The sequence below is a fragment of the Anabrus simplex genome, chromosome 9, assembly GCF_040414725.1.
Source record: "Anabrus simplex isolate iqAnaSimp1 chromosome 9, ASM4041472v1, whole genome shotgun sequence".
NCBI lineage: Eukaryota > Metazoa > Arthropoda > Insecta > Orthoptera > Tettigoniidae > Anabrus > Anabrus simplex.
Window position 1 is genome coordinate 106113242 of NC_090273.1, and position 26269 is coordinate 106139510.

The 26269-nt window shown below is 41.7% G+C and overlaps 1 protein-coding gene across 1 annotated transcript in view; it reads left to right on the forward strand.

Annotated features, from left to right (window-relative positions):
• Positions 1-5060: 5060 nt before the first annotated feature.
• Acsf2 (Acyl-CoA synthetase family member 2) overlaps positions 5061-26269 on the forward strand; it is a 91279-nt gene continuing 70070 nt past the window's right edge. The window contains 1 exon segment of the mRNA XM_067154032.2: positions 5061-5186. Coding sequence (XP_067010133.2) covers positions 5161-5186 — 26 coding nt within the window. The 5' untranslated portion in view covers positions 5061-5160.

Consider the following 26269-nt stretch of genomic DNA (forward strand, 5'->3'; position numbering starts at 1 on the left):
TGCATAATTTTGCAGCACTCTTGTTAAAGTAATCGTTATTAGTTACATAACAGAGGATACAACATGGGTATTTCTCGTACTAAGACTTGGTGTTTTGCACTGTTTAGGTTATCCTGGATCATTCACGGTCACCGTTACATTCGCGCGAGAAAGGTCCGAATTCTAGGAAGAGAAAGAGACGTATTAAGAAGATACAGATGAATAAGAAGAGGCGAAACGAAGGAAGAGAATATGTAGCGCTTAAGACCGGAAAAGTTGTTCCAGGAGCTAAAGTTGGAGAGCTGTGTTGCTGTCCCCTGAGATTTTTGAACTTGAAGAACAACAGATATTGTCAATATTTAATGGGTTTTCGGATCTCGCTGATTTTGATAAGCAAAATGCTTATTTATTTGGATCCATTGAAGCTATTCCTGTAAAACGGAGATACAGGGCACCTGAAGGAGAGCCAAGCTACAAACAAAATACCTTTGTTTACCGAGTGAAAACCGATTGTATAACTCGGCGAATATGCAAGAAGTCATTCATGAGTACTCATGGTCTGCAGAACCACCGAGGAGGATTAAACAATATAATAAAAATAATAAAGTCTAAGGCAATCACACCTCCAGCAGATAAAAGAGGAAAACATAACAAAAGGCCTAATCGCGCTTCAGATGAAGCTGTAGCACTAGTTCACCAGCATATTAAGAGGTTTTCGAAGTATCAATCACATTACAGTCGAATGCAAAACCCCAGTAGAATTAGGAAGTAATATGAACATTAAACAAATGCATGGCTTATACTTGAAATTTGCTGCTGAAAGAAAAAACCGCCCCAGCTGTGTCAGAGGACAAATACAGACGAATTTTTAGTGAAGAGTACAATATTGGCTTCCAACTCCCTCCCTCAGATACCTGTAAGACGTTCGACTCCCTACAAGTGAAAATAGATCATGGTACCGAAGAAGAGAAAAATCTTCCAAAATTGAGAAAGAATTCCGTCTACGATCTGCAGATGCACTGAGAGCAAAGATGGTTGAGTACTGTGATTTAGCAAAAGAAAATTCTTCAGTTCATGTAATATGTGTCGATTTACAGCAGACCTTACCAATACCTAAACACACCTGTTCACTAGCATTTTATCTACGGAAATTGTGGACATACAATGTGGGAATTCATGACTGTGGTAAAAACTTAGGGTGCATGTTTTTGTGCGATGAGAGTATTGCACGAAGAGGCAGTGACGAAATAGGTAGTGCAATTTTGAAGTATCTGAGAACAAACGCCGTCGATGCTAAAAGCTTGTGAATTTTACTGATAACTACGGGGCCAGAATAAAAACTGGAATATAATGGCACTCTGGTCATGTTTAATTCATATTAAACGATTTAATGAGATCGAACACTGGTTTTTAACATCTGGTCACACATTCTTGCCATCTGATAGACACTTTGCCAAAATTGAGAAGTACCAACGAAATCAACCGCATATGTACCACCCTGCCGACTGGAAACGTATCATTCAAGAATGTGGGAGAAAGAAGAAGTTCAGTGTAACAGACATGAAACAAGACGACTTTTATGACCTGGCGGCACTAAAAGGTGGACTCCTGAACACCAGTAAAAAAGCTTGTGTAAGTGGCATGGAATTTAAATTCACAGACGTAATTTGTTTCAAATTTGAAGAAGTAATCCATGGTTTATCAAACTAAATACAAGAGTGAATATGGATTTTGAAGACTGTAACGTGCGAAAAAGAGGCAACACCACAACGTTGAGCTTGAAACAAAAGTACACTACTGTGCGAAAAGTAACGAAAAACAAACTGCAAGATGTGTTGAAACTCCTGAACTATATCCCACCTGTCCATCACCAGTTTTATCTCAGCTTGTTTCCCGACTCTGAAGACACCAATGAAGTTGAAAAAGTGTAGGAAAGGAGCAGCTGATCTGTTAGTTTTAATGTTATGCATGTGCAATTATAAGTTCCTAAATTCCATATTTTGAAAAGAACATTATAGTGAAAAGATACAAACAGACCTTTTTCCGTGATGGATTTATGTTGATTTATTTAAATTTCTTTTCAGTTGTCAGTTCCACCCCAAATTCCACTGCTACCAATTTAAATATTATTGATGGAAATTTTATTTTAACTGAAGATTGGTATTAGGTTTCATTTCTGATTAAAATAATTGAAATATCAGACATGTTTTCATTATCATAAAATAATATTCTGAAGAAAGATGTCACTCCCATTGGGGCAATAAAGTGCCAAGCCACAGTATTCTGTGACATGGTATTAAAAGTATTGACTTTTGACCCTACAAATAGCAGCACTAAAGAAATTATGTTTGCAAATCACATACAATGAATATTACTGAATCTTTCAAGGTTATTAATACATTATTCCCGTGAATGGTTCGATTTCACGATTTGAACAAACTTTTTAACTACTTTCCCTTAAAATTAAGAAAATGTTGCTTGGCACTCTTTTGCCCCTACCCCTTCAATTGTGCTGTAACAATCCCATTCAACACAGGCGATAGAATCGTTATTGTTCATTGCGGTGGACAGTTTGGTTTTATTAGTGATGCGCTTCTAGTTACACATACTAAAATGGTGGATGCTCCCGCGGATTACCATGGCAGCATGAAATAGGAAATCTTTGAAAACTGGTTTGAAGAGAAGATACTAGGACGCTTAGAAGGGTCATCTGTGATAGTTATGGACAATGCCTCCTACCAGGCCGTGTATTTAACCCTAAACACAATCAATCCTGGAAAGAAAGATCGAATCCTTCAATACATGATCCATAAAAATATTCCTGTCCCTCATCCTGTTCGTATAACAAAGTACTTCTCGAAATTATTGTGGAAAACATGCCTATTTGAGAAAGAAGAAACGTATGTTGTAGACCAATTGGCAGCCAGTTATAGACACACAGTCTTGCGCATACCACCATACCACTGCATTTTTAATCCCATTAAGATGGTGTGGGCGAAGATAAAAAGGAAGACCCCATCACCAAATCTAAGAAAGAAACCATTGGAAGAAATTATTCAATCATTGAAGAAAGCCTGTATGCTCATGACACCTGGCAAGTGGAAAAATTACATCAGTCACGTGGAAAAAATAGAAAATAGTTAACAAGAACATCCAGTCCATTTTTGATAACGAGAAGATTTGTATACAGCTAACAGATTCTTCTGACTCTGAGGAGGAAGACGACGAGGATTAAGGTAAAATTTTAATGAGGGGAAATGTAATGGGTTAATGGTCAATAGTTATGTGTATGATGATGCTGGATTTATAATGTTAAACTAGTAGTATTTCTGGTAATATTTTTTTCCCCATGGAATTGTTTATTGTACTAATTGCTTATTGTACTCTTATAGTTGTTGTTGTTTTAGTTGGGTAATTATGTTTTTTCTTTACTTTGTTATCACCCTACTGTAAGCGACCATTGCCACCTGTTCCCAATAGCGATGCATTTGTCAATAATAATAATAATAATTGCAGAATCAACAAGATGAGGTGGCATATCCGCTGACTAGGAATGTCTACAACAAAAGATCATTGTCCATCAACGCCAAGCTGTCCGACTCGCTGGCTGAACGGTCAGCGTATTGGCCTTCAGTTCAGAGGGTCCTGGGTTCGATTGCCGGCGGGGTCGGGGATTTTAACCTTAATTGCTTAATTCCAATGGCACGGGGGCTGGGTGTATGTGTTGTCATCATCATTTCATCCTCATCACGACGCGCAGGTCGCCTAAAGGAATCAAATCAAAAGACCTGCACCTGGCGAGTCGAACATGTCCTCGGACACTCCCGCCACTAAAAACCATACGCCATTTCATTTCAACGCCAAGCTTAGGCATTAATGTTCGGTTGTACGCCCGGAAGCACTGTACGCAGCAGAATGCCTTGCAATGAACAGAAAAGGTCTGATGGAGAAGCTAGAAGCTAAAGAACGAAAAATCCTGAGAAAGATTCTTGGACCAATCAAAGAAAATGGTGAATACAGGAGACGACACAACAGCGATTTGTACCAGCATATGGAGAGGATAACGGACACGATTCGGAAAAGGAGGATTAATTTTTATGGCCATATAGCACGCATGAGCATACAGAGACAGACCAATAGGATCGTTTCCTACTTTCTTAACAAGAAAACCAAGGGACCCTGGTTTATCGAAGTTGAAAAAGACCTTCAAGAAATAGGAATCACACTCGAAGACATCCAGAAACGTGCTCCTCTCCAGAAAAAGCTCCAGGGATACAAGAGGTTCCAAGAAAGGCCAAAGTTGAAAACAGGCAAGAAGTGGACTGATGAAAGAAAGGAGACTCACAGAACGAGAATGCGTGAGTACTGGGGAAGAATTAAAGCTCAAGGATGCAAACGGTTAAAATAACGTGGTCCACAGCAGGCCGAAACGAAGAAATAAAAATAATAATAATAATAATAATAATAATAATAATAATAATAATAATAATAATAATTCAGTTTACATCGAAATGACAAATAAATTCCATAAATATGTTTTGTTACTGCTCTGGCTCGTTTGGTGCTTGTTTGCTTGTTGTTTTAAGAGGGGCCTAACATCGAAGGTCATCGGCCCCACTATTCAAATTATAGATTCAAATACCTAGTTAGGCCTCATAAGGCGCATATCTTTTATCAGCCAGTTTTGATACGTAAACGTACATAGAAAAGATTACGTAGGGCCGCTGACCTTCGATGTTAGGCCCCTTAAAACAACAAGCAAAGATTACGTAAGACGAGTAACATGACACGCAATTTTCGGTAGCAGCTAATTGACTGTATCGTCCTAAGATAAGTCATATCATTTCATATAAGGGTACCTGTGCATTAAACTCATTGACTGAGGACCTCGATTTTAAAAGGCCTTTCCTGCACCACTTGTCCACTTCCGGTTCTCCATAAATCAAAGCATTCTGTCCCCAATTATGAGTATAATAATATCGCTAAAACAGTAGGGCCTACTGTTGTTTACTTTGCTCTCGATACATGCGCACTGTCAGTCCTGCGTACGCGCACGCGCCCTAATCTCTCACGTGACGTAACCTACTCACACTGTGTAAAGGATCGTGTTTCTAGCTTTCTGCTCTTCAGCTCTTGCACTTGCAGCGCATGCGATTAAGGTGAAGCAAGTACAGCTTCAGCATGAGGATACTAACCTCCATCCGCCGGTAAGTGAAGCCTAAATGATGCGTCTTTATGTTTACGTCTTGAGAAGGATTTGTACTATTGGGAAGTTGCTACGTTAAGCCACGGAAGCATTTTACTGTATACTTGCAGCCTGTCTTTATGTTGAAATCTGGTTGGGCTTGTCATGCTATGTGAAAGGAAACTTCGGTTCAATAAGGAAGCGTCCGCGAACAACCTTGAGAACACGTTGTGTTGGTGACTCGCAGTTTAAAAATTGACTTGCTGTGTGTGGTTAGGGGAACTCAATTTTAATTTCCAAGAGAAGATTGCTAGTCCGAAAAAGCTCTCGCCTAACCTGCAGCCGCTGAAACATTGGGTTGACAGACGGGGCGTGTTCATTGTCGTCAATACAATTATTTAACGATTACTTATGAAAATGAAGGGCCTCCGTGGCTCAGGCGGCAGCGCGCCGGCCTTTCACCGCTGGGTTCCATGGTTCACATCCCGCTGCACAAAGCGGAGGCGGGACAGGTTTTTCTCCGGGTACTCCGGTTTTCCTGTCATATTTCACCGCCGCTAGATGGGGCTTCAAACATTTCATTCCTGACCCGGTCAAATGACTGGAAACAGGCTGTGGATTTTCATTTTCATGAAAAGACAAGACTGTCGATTTGCTGTCTGGTTGGAAAATGTGCTTTTCATTTGAAAATTTAAACAGGTTGCTGTTGTTTCATGCATTGGGCGTGGGATATCCTAACCAAAGAGAGAGTAATTCTGGTATCTGTATTATTGATTTATTGAGGCTAGAATTTGAAATAGATCGTTCATGGTCCATATGTTATGTAACCATCCCAGTATTCGCTTCAAGTTGACGTTAGAAACCGTTTGACAGTTGAGGATGGCTGCGAGTGCAGTTTTAATCCACCACTCTTTAAAATCTAGAACGACTACTTCACTTAGTTTTATATAGGCAATATTGATTTTCAAACGTTTAAATCTTATCTTGACTTTATTACTTCCTTAGCTGAATGGTAAGTATAGCAGCCTTCAGTTCAGAGGAGCTCAAGTTCGATTCTCGGCCTAGTTGGGATTTTAACCGCATCTCTCTGGCTCGAGGACCGGGCGTTTATGATCGTCTTAATCCATACAGCTTTATTTCATCACAACACACGTTATTACCAACCACCACAGAAACCTGCAATAATGAATATAATCCTCCACTGTAGGTCGCCGTCGCGATAGAATTAATTAACGGCTTTGCCAACTAGTTTTTTTGTTTTGCTACTTGCTACTTCTTTAACGTCGCACTAAGACATCGAAAGTTTTCGGCGACGAAAGGATCGGAAAGGGCTCTAGGATTGGGAAAGTAGCGGGTGTGGCCTTGATTAAGGTACAGCTCCAGCATTTACCTAGTGTGAAGGTGGGGAACCACGGAAAACCATCTTCAGGGCTGCCGACGGTGTAATTCGAACCCACTGTCTCCCGAATACAAATTCCCAGCTGCGGGCTCTAATCGCATGGCCAACACGCTCGGTATTATACATTGAAAGTATACATTTAAACGTTAATTATCGTAGTGATTCCTCACCAGTCCGCCTCTGTGGTGTAGTGAACTAATCTTCGGCTCTGCCGAAGAATTTCCAAAGTGATACGGGGGCTGGATCGGGGGCCACTCAGCCTCGGGAGGTCAACTGAGTAGAAGGGGGTTCGATTTCCACCTCATCCATTCTCGAATTGGTTTTCCTTGGTTTATCACTTCTCCTCCAGGTAAATGCGTGGATGGCACCTAACGTAAGGCCACGGTCGCTTCCTCCACTCTACCTTGTCTATCCCTTCTAATCTTCCCAGCCATCCACAAGGCCCCTGTTCAGCACAGCAGGTGAGGCCGGGGGCGAGGTACTGGTCCTCCTCCACTATGGTATCCTCCTACCCAAAGTCTCACGGTCCAGGACACTGCCTTTGAGGCGGTACAGGTGGGATAACTCCCTGAGTCCATGGGAAAAAATCAATCCTGGACGATAAACGGATTAAGAAATAAAGAATTCCTCATTAATGTTGGTATTAAGTGGTTTCACATTAATGATAGTGAGCCTTTCAATGTAGTTATAATTATATCTGATATTACAGTTAGATACGTACAGTTTAAAAGTATCCACTTTGGAATAGTTCCTCTGGCTCCTATCATTAATCTCACAACTTCGATATTCCCAGTGACACAATTTTTCCTTCAGTGTCAGACCCATTCAATTTTTTCTCTCTGGTTAGTGTTACTAGAGTATGTTTGCCTACTTGTCTTTCCCCTTAAAACAATAATCACCATCACTCATACAGTTGGCGTCAGGAAGTGCATCCGACCCTAAAACAACTAGACCATATCCATAACGAGTGCTGACCTCAGTAAATTGGGAAAAAGCGTCAGGAAAAAGTCTTGCGTCTTACCGACACTTTGAGGTTGTTTCGGCGGCGATGAGAGGGGAAAGAGGCAGGACTGGGAAGGAAGCGGCTATGGCCTTCGTTTGGTGTGAAAATGGGAAACTGCGAGGAAAACGTTCAGGGCAGCCGAGGTGGGGCTGAAGGAGGTAGAGTTCTGGCCTTCTGAGCTCAAGTTGACGAGTTTGATCTCTGCTCATTCCGCTGATATTTGAAGGTGCAAGTCAGCCTCATGAGGGTAGATTTATCGTAACATAAAATAACTCCTGCGGAACAATATTCCGACATATCGGCGTCTCCGAAAAGCAACGTAAAGCAACTTGTAAAAGAAAATTTTCAGATTGGGAACAAATCCACAAAAACTCATGGTAAAGGAAATGGAAGATTCTTTCTCGAAGACAGATTTAAAAATTGAGAAAGAATTCAGAAAACATAATCTACGATCTCCTTTACTGTACGTCGAATCGACACAGATACTGTAGGTCGTATGGCCGTGGCTTTAATTACGGTACAGCCCCAGCATTTGCCTGGTGAGAAAATGGGAAACCACGGAAAGCCATTCTCAGGGCTGCCGACAGAGGGGTTCGAACCTAGTATCTCCCGAATCCAACCTCACAGCTGTGGGCCCCTAACCGCACGGCCAACTTGCTCCTTAAAACATAATCTAGTCGTGATCATTAAACGGCAATTTTGTTATACAAATAGGAAACCTCGCCTGGAGAGTAGTATCTCAGTAAGGCTCATGAAAGTGTGCAGAACGTAGCAGAAATATGCCTTGAGAAACTACTACTAATACTACTCAGTTTTTATGTCCTACTAACTACTTTTACGGTTTTCGGAGACGCCAAAGTGCCGGAATTTTGTCCCGCAGGAGTTCTTTTACGTGGTAGTAAATCTACCGACACGCGGCTGAAGTATTCGAGCACCTTCAAATTCCACCGGACTGAACCAGGATCGAACTGCCAAATTGGACCGTCGAAGCTACTCCACCCAGCCCTCAAGAAAATCGTTAGCTCTGTGACTCACCAAGGTAGAGGGCATGATTCTCAAACGGGCAGTTTTATAGAACTACTGCAGTTTCATTTCCAAGATGTGTCAGAATTAAACTCATAGATTCGGAAACAACGGAAGAACTTCGTGGATGGAAGACTCATTATCATGGCCAAGAATATCATCCAGAAAAAAATATATCTTGATATTAGTAACCATCTTCCTTTTATATGATTCATAATCTACAATGGAACAAGATATATTAGTGGCAGACAATTGAGTATTTGCGTAAGATTGGTAACTGGTCGCGTGACAGCAGCACAGTCGCCTTGTCACCCAGTCAGTCTGCTTTTCTGAAGAGGTTTAATGACATCCAAGGGCTCCGGACTGCTTTCGATTTATTTATCATACCTTTTTCCTATTTTTGACTGGTAATATTACCCATTACCTCCATCTTGAGCCGATAGATCTGCAGTGCAACACCCGGCTCGAGGATGAAATATGCACGATTTTTATAAAACACTTCCTAACAGGAATGGTCTCGGCTGCACAGGCAAGCTGCTGAAGTTCTTTCATTGTTTGGGTCTATATAATTATGTGCGTGAATGTTGGATTGTTTGTTTTAATCTTTGTAATTTTTATTTTATTTTATGAAATTGACCAAGCGCTGGTAACGTGCAGTTAACGGACTTCCACTTGGACACCTCCATGCAACTATCGCGAATCCTTGTTTCCCACATAGAACATATTGTACAGTCTGTATGTAAGTGAAGTAACACGCATCTCATGTCGCAGTGTCCATTGTTTACCTGACAAGAGTAAATACATATGCCTACCTGTAAGCAAAGTGTTTTTTAAATTACAAAATACATATTATTTTTGTGATTGTGTTATGCTTGATTACTAGAGTTGAGTAACCGAGTAAAAGTATTTTCACAAAGTAAATATTTACTAATCCTCCTGTTCAATGCGCCATATTTCATATATAAAGATGACGTTTCTAATATTATCCACACATGTTTCGACTCATATGTGAGTCATCTTCAGTCGATATTTAAATTAAAACGTATGTTACATTTAAAAAGAGAGTCTGATAAAATAATTTCCTAAAATTACTCTCTTTGTAAGCTCCTTGTGACATATTGGTGTTACTAAAACACACTTATAACATATAGACCAATGTCCTATAGAAGTGACCTCCTCCTACTGCTTCATCATTATTTCCCTCTTCCTTTCACAGATCTTCTTCTTTTTCTTTTTACTAATCCTTCTCTTCACCTCTCAATTGAAGGCGATATTTCGGTGTACTGTAGAAATGCATACATTTTCTGAACATCCGTTTAAGTAGTAGTTATAGTACTCATTATCCATATTATTTTTAATGTGCTCTCTACGTACGATGTGTATTGCATAGATGATATGATTTTTCTTTTTTTAAAGTGTGGTTACTTTTATTAATATTATTATAGTACTGATAGTACTTTAAGTGTTCTAGGTTAAGACTGGTTAAGTGTAAGAAAGGGAGTACATTCCTAATTTTGCCAGAATAAATAAAACATATAATAATAATAATAATAATAATAATAATAATAATAATAATAATAATAATAATAATAATAATAGATACGGGGTTACCCGTGGAACGCAGAGGTGAAAGAAAGTGCCGGGGTGAATGGGTCTAACTACAATGTCAAGAAAGAATTTAAAACTGAAATGGAAGGTTATATTTTTGAAAAGCAACAAAATAACAAATTCTCACTTAGTGAGATAACAATTACAAAAACAGAAAGATCCAAGATTACAGTACTTTAACTCTCTTGGGCTACAAGCCCCTAATTTTACAATTTTGAGTTCCCAGCTCAAATTTACAAAGAGCACACATTTACACAAGGGCAGGAATCCCTCAATACATGGAGTGCTTGCTCCCAATACACAATATCAATCCTCCCAGAGGCACTTTTACAACACTAGAAAAGAGCGAACGTGCTCTCAGTTCTCCCAAGCCTACTCAAGGCAACATTACATGAAAATCTACTAATCACAGGCCTTACAAGGCACTATTTACAAATTTGAAACAGGGGTATCTTGTACCCAACCTATTGGGCCGTTGCGGAAAGAAACAGGTTAAGTAAATGGCCCGAAACACAAATTGAATGGAGGCGAGTACTTGCACTCCTAAATATGCATTCTTAAAACCTAAGGGGCACTAGGCCGATGAAACAGGGGCTATTCCCAAACTATGGAGGTGACTCGTTTAAGAAAGTAATTTACCACATTACAGAATGAAAAATAGCAATAAACGTAGTCATATCAAACCAAGATGAAGGGGAGTTCGAGAGGGTACATCACTCTCTATCTCCGATTTACAGTTAAAGATTTATGAAATTTTTACATGAGCCGAAATAAGATTTACACTTTAAAGAAGTTGGTTACATAGTTAAAGTTTCGAACCTTTCCCTCGGGTTAAACTGCGGAGCTAGCCAAAAAGTAAGATGTTAGATGGCTATTACCTTCTGAAGAACTGCTGCCTGATGAAAGAGGCGCTTCCCGCCTCCTGCTTGACACACACACTTAGTTAGATGACGATCCAATGGCCAAGAGACGTGAAAATCCGCAGTTTATAAACCTTCGGGGAAAGTTCGAGACCTTTCACGAATAAACTAGCCACACCCTCACAATTTATTGGTGGATTAAAAGTTACGCACAAAATCGAAGAAGAAGGTTGTGATAGGTGGAAAATTAATTACAGAAATTATTGATTGGTTGGATTCAAAACTGGCGGAAAGAAAATATAAATATTGCCAACCCCAAAATAAATGAACATCAATTAGTAAAAAAACTTATGAATACAAAACTTCTCAAATTAATAGTTCTTTCGCTTCGCACCAGGGTTCATGATCATAGCTTTTTAGCAGTGACATCTGTTGAAGAAAGTCCAAACTTCTTGATGAGGGGCAAACAAAACAAATAGAAATTCACTTAGTACAGGAAACTTCAGAATAACAAAATTATATCAGATTTTAGTGGTGACATCTTCAGCATAGTTTTAAGTAGGTCAAGTTTCAAGTTCACGGTTTCTCCAGTAGAGGAGTTCTTTCTTAAATGTGCGGTATAGAGGTGTGCCCCCCGGTACAATAATAATAATAATAATAATAATAATAATAATAATAATAAACGTAAAGCAACTTATAAAATAATCAAAGTTAAAAATATTTAAAAATATTTTATCAGGCTGTTTTTAAATGTAACGTACGTTTTTATTTAAATCCACTGAAGATGTCTCACACATGAGTCGAAACATGTACGGATAATTTAAAAATTCATATTAATAGATGGAGTGTAGTGTATTGAACAGGAGGATTAGTAAACATTTGCTTATGAAAGTGAGAACGTCGATACGGAATGAAATTTATATCATGTAATGAGTAAAAGTAGTCGAATTACTTGTAACAAATACATTCTTTAGTAATTTTTACTTGTAATAATTACTTTTCACAAAATGTAATTTGTTACTCGTAATTTACTCATTGAAATAAAAGTGTAATCGTTACATTCTAGTAATCGATATAAATCGTACCGAGAGTTTGGTAACTTTGGAATCCCAGCATTCGCAAGGCATCTCGGCAAGGGCGATCACATACGATACGATGCGCACGTGTTCATTTACTCGCAGCTTGTAGTGGCTACTGGTTGAGATTTAGGTAAGCGTGTACTAAAAGTTTGTGAGTTGACACCTGGTCGATAATGGAACCGGAATAAACATATGACGGCGAAGTTGTTAAGGAATTCTTATTCACCTATTTGAATACATATTTTGAATTAATTTGTACCACCCAGCGAGTTAGCCGCGCAGTTAGGATTGCGTAGCTGTGAGCTTGAATTCGGGAGATAGTGGGTTTGAACCCCACTGTCAGCAGCCCTGAAGATGGCTTTCCGTGGTTTCCCATTTTCACACCAGGCAAATGCTGGGACTGTACAGTAATATTAAGGCCACGACCATTTCCTTTCCACTCCTAGCCCCTTGCTATCCCATCGTCGCCGTAAGACTTATCTGTGTCGGTGCGACGTAAAGCAAATTGTAACTTAGTGATAGTAGTCACTTAATATGCCTATGGAAGAGAAAAACAGAAGTAACATATTTTTCCTTGCAAACTTCGGTATCAATCCAGCAGCACGTCAGGACGATGCCCTCATCTGTTGACTGGGTTTGGTAGATGCGAAATTCCGTCCGGCGAACCAGTTTTGAAATGAGGGGGACATTGCGATCCCAGTGAATTGCCAGATTTGACTTGTACACGCATGCACGGAAATGGTGTCCCGATATAAACAAAGCATGGCGCCTCCCCATCTCCTCACTTAACGCATTGCTGCAGGTAGACAGTCCGCTACAAGACTGTTGTGATTGAAATGGACACAGTGGTGGATATATAGCAATACACACACTGTGCCTTCAGCCAAGGCCGCACTAGATATCTATCTAGTTGGCCTTGCTTCAGCACTACCCGTTCACTCCCTTCCCCTCCTTTTCGGTACTGGAGTGACCTATAACACTACCCCTTCACTCCTAACCTTTTCAATACTAGAGTGGGGCAGTGTTGATTGTTTCTTTTGGGACACCATTTCTGTGCATGCCTGTACAATGGCACACTGGTCATGCGCCGCAGTACCTTGTTCTGAAACACTTGAAGGCGACGCAGTGGATATAAGCTTAGTAACGACTTCTATACAAGTAATTGTATGGTGTTCTTATTTTTTTATCGCTGATCGGTCAGCACCTTGGCTTTCAGACCTCCGGGCTCGTGTTCAATTCCCGACTGGGTCGTGGGATTTTAATCTTAAACGGTTTAATTCTCTTGACTCCGAAACTGAGAGTTTGCCATATTCCCAACATTCCTGGAACTAACGCACCACACACAGCACTATCCTCCACCACAGTAACTCGAATTTTTCATACGTGGCCGCTCTAATCAGGGTCTGGCTTACAATCGCTGAATCCAGCTGTAATAGACATATGAAAGTATAATATTTTTAGGCAAATTCTTATCTACATTAATAACAGATGATCTACCAGCTAAGACCGGTATTTATAATTCTACAATTACACTGACTGACAGAGCAAATGCAACACCAAGGAGGAGTGGTTCGAAAGGGATGAAAGTTGGGGAAAAAACAGAGACGGCACGGACGAATAATTGATGTTTATTTCAAACCGATATGCAGGTTACACAATGCGCACGGCATCGACTCAGTAGGACGTAGGACCACCGCGAGCGGCGATGCACGCAGAAACATGTCGAGGTACAGAGTCAATAAGAGTGCGGATGGTGTCCTGAGGGATGGTTCTCCATTCTCTGTTAACCATTTGCCACAGGTGGTCGTCCGTACGAGGCTGGGGCAGAGTTTGCAAACGGCGTCCAATGAGATCCCACACGTGTTCGATTGGTGAGAGATCCGGAGAGTACGCTGGCCACGGAAGCATCTGTACACCTCGTAGAGTCTGTTGGGAGATGCGAGCAGTGTGTGGGCGGGCATTATCCTGCTGAAACAGAGCATTGGGCAGCCCCTGAAGGTACGGGAGTGCCACCGGCCGCAGCACATGCTGCACGTAGCGGTGGGCAATTAACGTGCCTTGAATACGCACTAGAGGTGACGTGGAATCATACGCAATAGCGCCCCAAACCATGATGCCGCGTTGTCTAGCGGTAGGGCGCTCCACAGTTACTGCCGGATTTGACCTTTCTACGCGCCGACGCCACACTCGTCTGCGGTGACTATCACTGACAGAACAGAAGCGTGACTCATCGGAGAACACGACGTTCCGCCATTCCCTCATCCAAGTCGCTCTAGCCCGGCACCATGCCAGGCGTGCACATCTATGCTGTGGAGTCAATGGTAGTCTTCTGAGAAGAGCGGACGCCGGGAGTGCAGGCCTCCTTCAACCAATCGACGGGAAATAGTTCTGGTCGATATTGGAACAGCCAGGGTGTCTTGCACATGCTGAAGAATGGCGGTTGACGTGGCGTGCGGGGCTGCCACCGCTTGGCGGCGGATGCGCCGATCCTCGCGTGCTGACGTCACTCGGGCTGCGCCTGGACCCCTTGCACGTGCCACATGTCCCTGCGCCAACCATCTTCGCCACAGGCGCTGCACCGTGGACACATCCCTATGGGTATCGGCTGCGATTTGACGAAGCGACCAACCTGCCCTTCTGAGCCCGATCACCATACCCCTCGTAAAGTCGTCTGTCTGCTGGAAATGCCTCCGTTGACGGCGGCCTGGCATTCTTAGCTATACACGTGTCCTGTGGCACACAACACGTTCTACAATGACTGTCGGCTGAGAAATCACGGTACGAAGTGGGCCATTCGCCAACACCGTGTCCCATTTATCGTTCGCTACGTGCGCAGCACAGCAGCGCATTTCACATCATGAGCATACCTCAGTGTATCAGTCTACCCTGCAATTGGCATAAAGTTCTGACCACTCCTTCTTGGTGTTGCATTTGCTCTGTCAGTCAGTGTATATGCTGGAATGTTACCTCTTTTCGAATCGGGTAGCATTCTTTCCCATTTACAAAGTTAATTTTGAGAAATCGCCCCATCATACATGCAGTACAAAAACCAACCGCCGAGCGAGAGGAATTAACCAGATGCGATTAAAAACCCTGACCCAGCCTCACGTACGTAACGGATGTGATACGAATTCGCCTGCCAAAACAAAATTTTGGGCCCCCTCAAATGAAATGTAAAACCCATTAATAACTAATATGGATGTAATTAAAGTAGGTAGAACTGCTGCAATATATTTTCAAATTATATAAACAAAGGGAATATTCAATATTGTAAGATTATTAAAAAATATGTTTAATAGATTTAATTTGATGTGCCTCCATAGTCTAACGCAGGGCCTCTCAGGGTGTATGCACTGTGCATGGTGCAAAAGACGACTTCGCTTAGTTGACCAGAGTGCAGACCCCCACTCCTCGATTTGGAGCATTAGCGCTGTCTCTCTCTTTCCCCACGCCTGACTCGCTCGCTCCCCCTATCTCCCTCTTCTTCACTTGCTCCGTAGCGCTCCAAATCCGAGCTGAGTAGCCCAGAGACGAAGCGTTGGTCCAAGCCGAGTGGGACCGATGCACTGTGCAATTGGGCGTTTGAGAGGCCCTGGCTCTAACGACTAAGCTGCTACCGGGCGAGTTGGCCTTGCGGTTAGGGGCGCGCAGCTGAAGGCTGGCCTCCGAGAGATAGTGGGTTCAAACCTCACCGTCGGCAGCCCTGAAGATGGTTTTCCGTGGTTTCCCATTTTCACACCAGGAGAATGCTGGGGATGTACCTTAATTACGGCCACGGCCGCTTCCTTCCCATTCCTTGGCCCTTCCTATCCCATCGTCGCCATAATATCTATCTGTGTCCATGCGACGTAAAACAAATAGCAAAATAGTAGCCTAAGCTGCTGAAATGCCAACCGTACATCACTTAGCTGTTCGTACTTAAAATTTGTTTCATTTTTCAGTAACTACAGAACTATACTCTGTAACTGATACCAAAGTTTTACGAAAGTGATTACAACACAGAAAAATATATGAACAAAAGTTAAATCAAAAACTGTTCAAATCAAATTTGCAAAATATAAAACCGCATAACATAAGCCTATAATGTTTTACCTTCGCACAAAGAGAGCTAGTTCGGAACTGAGCTGAATGATTATTATTGTTCCTGGCATTATACAGTGTTGTCAAATAAATGTGGGACAAAAGTTAAATGTTCAGCAAGATTTGTGCGTAATAAGATTTCGGGTGCATTACACATCTAGAAAGTATCATTTTCTAAATAAAATGATATTTTGGTATCAATGTTCATTGCTCAGCCGGACACGACTTCACGACATCGCTATCGCCGCAATACGAAGTTCAGTGACCATACTCCGCAATCATCTATATAACATCTGAAGAACCGTATTTGCAAATTTATTCCTGAGCCTTGTGGTGATTTTTCTACCTGGCACACTAGCAAAGACACTAGCAAAGTCAACAGTAACTTAGAAGACAGAATACTGTATAGTCGACATACTTTGTCCTTGTGGCAGCCTCCGCATGGGGTAAGTTGTAATAATAATAATAATAATAATAATAATAATAATAATAATAATAATACACTGATCAGCAAAAGATGACGTTCGGTGATATCTTGGTATTCAGCACGCGTTCTAAGACAACTGAAACATGTTGATTCACAATGTACCATTTGTCTCTATCATCCACCGTTCTTGAGATATACGACAATAACCATTTACGGTACTTATGTTTGTCTTTAAAAGTAGAAAAGATCACAATATAAAGTTGGAATACAAGAGGACAAATTGGGGGCAAATATTCATTTATATGAAGGGGAGTTAGGAATTGGAATAACTTACCAAGGGAGATGTTCAATAAATTTCCAATTTCTTTGAAATCATTTAAGAAACGGCTAGGAAAACAACAGATAGGAAATCTGCCACTTGGACGACTGCCCTAAATGCAGATCAGCATTGATTGATTGAACATTGTATCGAGGAAAAACAACTCATAGACAGGAGATTCACTAGAGCAGTGATTGCTACACGGAGTATTAATTAACATGGTTTTAGCTAAGATTGCCAACGGCCATAGCCGTGTTGAAACACCGGATCCCGTGAGATCTCCGAAGTTAAGCAACATTGGGCGTGGTCAAGATTTGTATGGGTTGCCACGCGCTGTTGTTGGGGGTAAGGGAAAGGAGAAATGGAAAGGAACTGGCCACCCTACCGTGTGTAAACTCCGGCTCAGGCACACCTCTGCGGAGGTTCGGACCTGCCTTCGGGCAGAATACAACCTTACCTTACCTTACCTAGCTAAGATTAGTGTAAAAGTACCACATGACACTTGTGTCCCACGCAGCAAAACAGATTTGGTAAATTTATGCAACCTCTGGACGCCTTAATGCCCGTCATAACGATAAACATTAGAAACAATTCTCGAAGAATACTGTTCCATGAAAACTTTGTTAAAATTTTCAAAACCTGACGTGATAGCGCAAAACGGTTTTCAAATTTGAAATCAATGTGAAAAACTGCAAACGGGCGAGTTGGCCGTGCGGTTAGGGGCGCGCATCTGTGAGCTTGCATCCGGGAAATAGTAGGTTCGAACCCCACTGTCGGCAGCCCTGACGATGGTTTTCCGTGATTTCCCATTTTCACACCAGGCTGTATCTTAATTAAGGCCACGGCCGCTTCCTTCCTACTCCTAGGCCTTTCCTATCCCGTCGTCGCCATAAGACCTATCTGCGTCGGTGCGACGTAAAACGAATGTAAAAAAAAAATCTGCACTAGAAACAGGAAACATCGTATCAAATATCTGTCCCTTGTAAATCAGTGTTATTTTTAAATAATTTGGTGCAGGTCTTTTGTGTGGAGCGTGTCGCGGTCTTGCGAGAGACGGCAAAGGCAAGCATTGTTTACAGCTCTGCTGTGTTACACTCAACACAATTATGATAGCAGGTGCTAGAAGCAACCAAATGACAATTCATCTACGTATTAATTTTAAAACGAACTATTTCGACTGATCCTATAAAACCGCCCTCACCATTTCCATGCAGAGAGACAATAGGCCTCTTAAAGGCTCGGGCCCGCCTGCATTGCAGGCGCTAACGTTACGCCCTTGCCCAGCCTGGAATCGAACCCGGGGTTCTATAAACCGAAGGCCACTACGCTGACCATTGCGAAAAGGAGGACTAAGCTAATCCAGAGAGTAGCCTATACGAGTTAACCTCAAATGTTGGCGATATAAGCGAGATGATATGTATTTAGGTTAATAATGTTCCGGGGTATCTGTGGAACGCAGAGGTGAAAGAAGGTGCGGGCTTGAATGGGTCTAACTACGATGTCAAGAATAGATTTAAAACTTTAACAAAGGTTATATTTCTTTTAGAAATTCAAACTTAACGATTTTTCATAAGAATGAAACATCAGGTACAATAACAATTAGGAAAATCCAAGATTAGTGAACCTTACAGATGCTGGGCTTCAAACACCACGCTTTACAGTTTCTGAGCTCCCAGCTCAAATTTACAAAATAGCACAAATTTATTCAAGGGAAGAAATCCCCTAATTCATGGAGCACTTGCTCCCGAAATACAATTTCTAGCCTACTAGAGGCACTCGTTAATCTTACAAAAACTTTGAAAAAGAGCTAACAGGCTCTCAGTTTTCCAAGCCTACTCAAGGCAACATCAACTTACAATTCCGGGCCTCTCAAGGCACAACTTACAATTGGAAAATGATTATACAGGCGTATTTAATACCCAACCTACTGGGCCTTCATGGAAAAAGAATAGGTTAGATAATTGACCCACACATAAAATGCATGGAAGCGCACACTGCGCTCCAGATAATGAAACCTTAAAATCCTAAAGGGCTATAGGCCGATGAAACAGGGGCTATTCCCAAGCTACTGAGGTGACTCGTATAGAAATTACTTTAACACATTGTAGAAGGAAAAACAGTTACAAAACGTAGTCGCCTCAAACCAAGATGAAGGGGAGCTCGAGAGGGTACATCACTCTCTATCACCGATTTACAGTTAAAGATTTTATTAAATTTTACATTAACCGGAAGAAAGTTACATATTAGAAACGTAGGTTACATGGTTTAAAGATTCGGGGCTTTCCCTCGGATTAAACTGCGGAGGTAGCAAGAAAAAAATAAGGTTATATGGCCATTACCTTGTAGATGTTGTAGCTGCCGACGAAGAGGCCGCCCGCCTCCTGCTTAACACGCACACTCAGAAAGATGGCGATGAATTGGCCAAGAAACGTGAAAAGCCGCAGTTTATAAACCCTCAGGGAAGGTTCGAAATCATTCAAGACCACACCCTCTCAATTTAATTGGTTAATCTCAAAATTACACTCAAAATCGAACAAGAAGCCTGTCATAGGTTGAAAATTAATTACCGAAATTTTTCATTGGCCAGATTCAAAACTGGCGGAAAGGAAAAGGAAATATTGCCAACCCAAAAATAAATGAACATCAATCAGTAAAAAATACTTAGGAATATAAAACTTCTTTGAATTAAAAGTTCTTACGCCTCGCACCAGGGTGCATGATCATAGTCTTTAGTAGTGTCATCTGTGGAAAAATGTCCAAACTTCTTGATGGATAGTAAACAAAACTAGTAGAAATTCAGTCAGTTCAGGAAACTTCACAATAACAAAATTACCTCATATTTCCGTGGTGACATCTTCTGAGTAAATTTCTAAGTAGGTGTAGTTTCAGTTTCACTGTTTTACCAATAGAGCAGTTCATTTAGGCGCAGAATTTGAATGCGCGGCGTTGGGGTGTACCGGTACCTCCCGGTACAAATAACTTCAGGACCAGCATTCGCAAGGCATCTCGGCAAGGGCGATCACATACGATACGATGCGCACGTGTTCATTTATTCGCAGCTTGTAGTGGCTACTGGTTGAGATTTAGGTAAGCGTGTACTAGAAGTTTGTGAGTTGACACCTGGTCGATAATGGAACCGGAATAAACATATGACGGCGAAGTTGTTAAGGAATTCTTATTCACCTATTTGAATTCATATTTTGAATTAATTTGTACCACCCAGCGAGTTGGCCGTGCAGCTAGGGGCGCGCTACTGTGAGCTTGCGTCCGGGAGATAGTGGGTTCGAATCCCACTGTCGGCAGCCCTGAAGATGGTTTTCCGTGGTTACCCATTTCCACACCAAGCAAATGCTGGGGCTGTATCTTAATTAAGGCCACGACTGCTTCCTTCCAACTGCTAGGCCTTTTCTATCCCATCGTCGCCATAAGACCTATCTGTGTCGGTGCGATGTAAAGCCACTAGCAAAAAGAAAAAAAACTTCAGGACCATTGACACCGGTACCGGTACTCGGACCTTTTTCCTTTCTCTGTAATTTTATTGCTCTGTGGTATCAACCACTTATCGAGTATATTTGATACGTTATATAAGTTCTTAATGTCTTGTACTGATCGAGATACGTTCCTCTTAATATTATGACGACGGTATTGTGCACTTGACTATTCCTTGACGTTGTCAGTATCATCAACAGCCTATAAAAACGTGAGTTATTGATAACACCGTATCACGTAATGTGCTGAACTGAACAGATAAGGGATGGCAGTGAACATCTGTGCTAGGCTACTCGACACAAACATAGATCTATTATTACGATGTCTTGTAAACTGCTGCCAACATCGACAAAATCTGCGTTGGATCAAAGTAGATAGCTCACAGCAGTGATTATTGATTATTGATTCATTTCAACGGGTAGGCTCACTGGTTGGTGTTTACTTCAAATCATCGGTCCTATAACTTAAAAAGATTTCTGAACCCCTGAAGAATGGGTAAATATAATAAAAGTGGGGCATTTCTAAAGGCAGAAAAAGATCCCTAGATATTAAGATTTTCGATGCTCTCTGAGTGAATTTCCATTTTTTTTTTTTGCTAGTGGCTTTACGTCGCACCGACACAGATACGTCTTATAGCGACGATCGGACGGGAAAGGCCTAGGAATGGGAAGGAAGCGGCCATGGCCTTAATTAAGGTACAGCCCCAGCATTTGCCTGGTGTGAAAATGGGAAACCACGGAAAACCATCTTCACGGCTGCCGACAGTGGGATTCGAACCCACTATCTCCCAGATGCGAGCACACAGCTGCGCGCTCCTAACCGCACAGCCAACTCGCCCGGTGAGTGAATTTCGACAGAGAGGTAAAAGTGAAGATTGCCTATCAGTTGTTTACCTGGGCCGATGACCTAGCTGTTAGGCCTCTTTGAACAACAGCATCATCATCAGTGTTGTCTGGCTCCATGCCTAAATGGTTAGTGTGTTGACTTTTGGTCACAGTGAACCTGGGTTAGATTCCCAGCAGGGTCAGGAATTTTAACCATCATTGGTTAATTTCACTGACACGGGGGCTGGGTGTATGTGTCGTTTTCATCATCATTTCATCCCCATTACGACGCACAGGTCACCCACGGGATGTCAAATCAAAAGACCTGCACCTGGCGAGCCGAACATGTCCTTGGACACTCCCTGCACTAAAAGCCATACGCCATTTCATTTCATTTCATTGTTCACCTAGACTTTTCTCAAATGTTTTCAAAGGAGCCTTGGAAATTTATCACACATTTCCCTTGATAAATTATTCCAGTCCCTTACTTCTTGTCCTATAAATTAATATTTGTCTCAATTTATATTCTTAAATTCCAACGTTATTATGATCTCCCTTACTTTTGAAAAGCTCCGCTCAAGCTTATTTGTCTACTAGTGTCATTCCACGCCATCTCTCCACTGACAGCTCGGAACAAATCACTTAGTCGAACTTCTTGTCTCCTTTCTTCCAAGTCTTCACAGCTCAGAGTTTGCAACATTTTCGTAATGCTACTCCTTTGTCGGAAATCACCCAGAACTAATTGTGCTGCTTTTTTCTGGATCTTTTCAAAGTTCTCGTATCCAATAGTCCTGGTGTGGATCCCATACGATGGTACCATACTCTAACTGGGGTCTTGCATTAGACTGATACGCCCTCTCGTTTACACCCTTATTACCATGACTTCCGTTTACCATCATACAATTGTCCGCTCTCCATCTCAATAACATCGCCCCCCTGCAGCTGATCACAGTCCCGCAACATATTTACTATTCATACTCTATACAGAATAAGTCCGACTCATTGGCGGAATGGTCAGCGAACTGGTGGGAGATCAGAAGAATGCACATGCCCAGTGAGGGACGGGGCGAAGGGGTTTTCACCGGCAGAGCCAGTGACTCAATTGTTACAATAGCAACTCTGCTACTCTCCATGCGACTTTATATTATCTTCTACTGGCAGCTCTTTGCTCTTGTCAGTTGTAATCCATCAAATTGCAAAGTGTGAGTAAATGTTTTCATGTAGCAGATATGAGAAGATAAGAGCCGATCTGTGTAGGCAGAACAGAAAGTTCGTGCTTGCAGGCCACATTCCCCATTCTTGCATTCTTCTCATCTCTACACAGTACTGGCCTTCGGTTCAGAGGGTCCCGGGTTAGATTCCTGGCCGGGTCGGGGTCGGGGTCGGGGTCGGGGTCGGGGATTTGAATCGCTTCTGAATAATTCTTCTGGCTCGGGGACTGGGTGTTTGTGTCCGTCCCAACACTCTCCTCTTCATATTCACTACCAACCACCACAGAAACACGCTATAGTGATTACATCCCTTCATATACTGTTGGTGTCAGGAAGGGCAACCAGCCGTAAAACAGGGCCAAATCCACATGCGCGACGCAGTTCGCACCCGCGACCCCACAGGTGTGAGAAAAGCGGTAGGAAAAGAAGACTCTATACAGAATAACATCATCCTTAAATAGCCTATTTATGATTCCAGCTCTTTACTCATATCAATCTACATAGGCCTAAATGTACTGGCCTTTGGTCCAAAGGGTCCCGGGTTAGATTCCTACGCACCATGATACAGAAGATGAAAAAGTACAAGTTCAGGAATGAAAAAATCTAAGAGGAGGTGGGAATAGGAGACTCCCTACTACAGAGGATCCAGAAAGCAAGACTGAAGTGGTTTGGTCATGTGAGGATGACTGCAAGCAGGATTGCAAGAAGAGAATATGAAATAGAAGTAAAATGAAAAACACCAGCGGGCAGACCCAGAGGAAAATGGACTGATCTGGTGAAGAAAGATCTCGAGGAGGGAGGACAAGATTGGGAGAAGATTATGAGAGAACAGTGCTTCATGGACAGATAAAAATGGAGGGGGATCGTACACCATACCGGACAACTGGATGGTCAACGACGACGAAGATGATGATGATGATGATGATGATGATGATGATGATAATTAGTTAATTCCTATGACTCGACGACTGGAGGTTTGTGCCGTATTCAGCATTATAATTCATCATAGGTAGAACTCCATCCTCACTGATGCGCAGGTCGCCTATGCAATGACAGCTAGAAAGACCTGCACCAGACCTCTCCGGAGGTCACACGCCATAAATATATATTGTATATATGTAAGAAAACATAAAGGTCCAATAATACTGCCCTATGGGACACCTTTCTTAATCATAACAGGATGAGGTTAAACTTCACCTACTCTAAAACCTCACCTTGGGTACTCAAAAGCCTTTGATAGGTCAATCACAATACAGTCCATTTGACCTGAATCTAAAATATCTGCTATATCTTCTTGGAATCCAACCAGTTGAGCCTCACTGGAATAACCTTTCCTAAACGCGAGTAATTTTGCAATCTTGTCTGATATAATCAGATATAATGCTTTTCTAGAGCTTGAAAACAACACATGTCAAGCTGACTGGTCAGAGCCCCGCCATCGGCTGTCCTGAGAATGGTTTTCTGTGGTTTCCCATTTTCACTTCCAGACAAATGACGGGACAGTTCCTATTCATAGGTCACAGATGATTCCTTCCACCTCTTTAACCAGTTCCATTCACCATCATTCATTTAGTCTTCATTAGCTCCTCAACTGAGGGTGGCGTCAGGAAGGGCATCCTGGCGTAAAACATGCCGTAGAAATTCATCTCATCTGATCCCTGACCCCGTATCAAGAAACAGGACTAAAGGGTAGACATGCATTATTTTCCGTAACTTTCGAGACCCATATTTCAGTTGTCCTTAGAGATAGAAAATTGATTAAGTTTTTTTAAATAAAGATATTATTCAGGCCATTTAATAATATGTACTATAAGTATTGTAAGATGGTCATTGCAATGTTAATTTTCTTTATTTTGAAATGTAAAAAATATCAGTGACATAAGTAATTAGTAAAGAAATGAGATTGAGAACAATTTTATATGGTGTTTACTGGCTTGAAAAGTTTTGGATTCTCATTCTTCATTAAGGTGTGAACACACTTGGGAGCATATTGTGACTCGTAAGTGTTGGCGGGGTTCTGAGCGTAATGCGAGCATTCCTTGAGCTGCTCGGTCTTGAGCCGACTGGAGTCGGTTTTCTATGCGAGAACAAAGGGATGCTCGCGCTCAGTGTGGACGGCCAAGGAACGTGCTCGCAAGTTTGTACATGGCCATTGAACATCCTGTCAGCATGGCGACCTGGTTGGATGAAGATGTGCTTAAGTTAATAGTCACTTATCGGACACATTCTGTTTTATGGGGCCCGACAAATGGGGATCACTTTAAATAAATGAGAAAGAGGATGCATGGCGGGATGTTGGTACAACAATTGGACGACCTGCAGATGAATGTAAGACAAATATATTTCTTTGTTGGGATCACAGCGGAGGGAAAGGAGCAAAAAAAAAAAAAAAATTACTGAATGAAACAGTGAAGAAGATAACTATAAATAAGTACTATAAGGAGAAACTATTTTCCACTTTATGTGCAAAACGTGGTTCGAAAATATACAAGTTAAAAAAGGAATTACAAATTGGTTAAAAAGTTAAGGAAAATAAGAAGTACGAACCCATCTAGAGCAGAAACTGGGGAGTGAATGTACGTTTCCTGTCTTGAAATTCTGTGACCTATTCCGTTCAGAAAATTATCAAAATCAGTAGGTGACATCCTGGTAAAATTTTTATATTGACCACTGACACTCTGGAATTTCATGTCCATTATTAATTTGGACCCACTCCTTTTCTTGTATAGCTCAGTGTGCCAGTACCGACGGGTTTATTTTGCTTTTGCTTACTTAAATAGGCTATATTCATAGCTGTGCCACTGGCTACCATCACAGCAAGCAGTATTTTGTTTGTTTAGAATACATATTTTGAGGAAACAAGACATACATACATACATACATACATACATACATACATGCATACATACATTATCATTATAGACTGTTATGCCTTTCAGCGTTCAGTCTGCAAGCCTCTGTGAAGGACACAGACATCCTATTCGCGCAAATGGCTCAAGCAGTGCTTGCGAGCTGCTCGGCTCACAATATGCTATTACATATTACTATGGCGGGGTTGAACTCCCACAAGAAGCATGTGGCAACTCAACAAGTGAACATTAAAGCTGCGCATATTCAACTGCATTGCATAGGTTGGTCATGCCGGGTTGCTTCACGTTCAGGCGCAAGTTTCGAAAAAACTGAACGAAGAAATTCATTTCCACACAATTATAGGAAGACCCCCTAAAGTTCTGTAAACACAGTCCATCTCATACTTTGCAGAGGAACCATAGTGACTGTCAAATATATGTTGTTCCTTTCAAACTGGGGAAGTTGGCCTAATTTAATAAACATATTTCCAGAGCATGCTAATGAATAATTACATTCTTAAGACAGTTATTATTGCATTCTATATAGTACCTTTGTCACTGTAAAGAAATGAAAGTAGAATTTTTAAATAGTTTGTTCACAATATTTCACTCAAGAATGACTGTCAGAAAAATATGCTGCACCGGTATTCAATATTTAATATAATAAAAACTTTTGACCAGGGATGGTACCTAACTTAAGGCTATGGCCACTTCCGTCACTCTTTCCTGCCTATCCCTTTCAATATTACCCCCCCCCCCGCACAAGTCCCTTGTTCAGCATAGCAGTTGAGGCCGCCTGGACGAGGTACTGGTCCTCCTCCTGGGTTGTATCCCTGACCCAAAGTCTCATCTTCTAGGACACTGCCCTTAAGGCAGTAAAGGTAGGATCCCTCGCTGAATCCAAGGGAAAACCAACCCTGGAGAGTAAACAGAT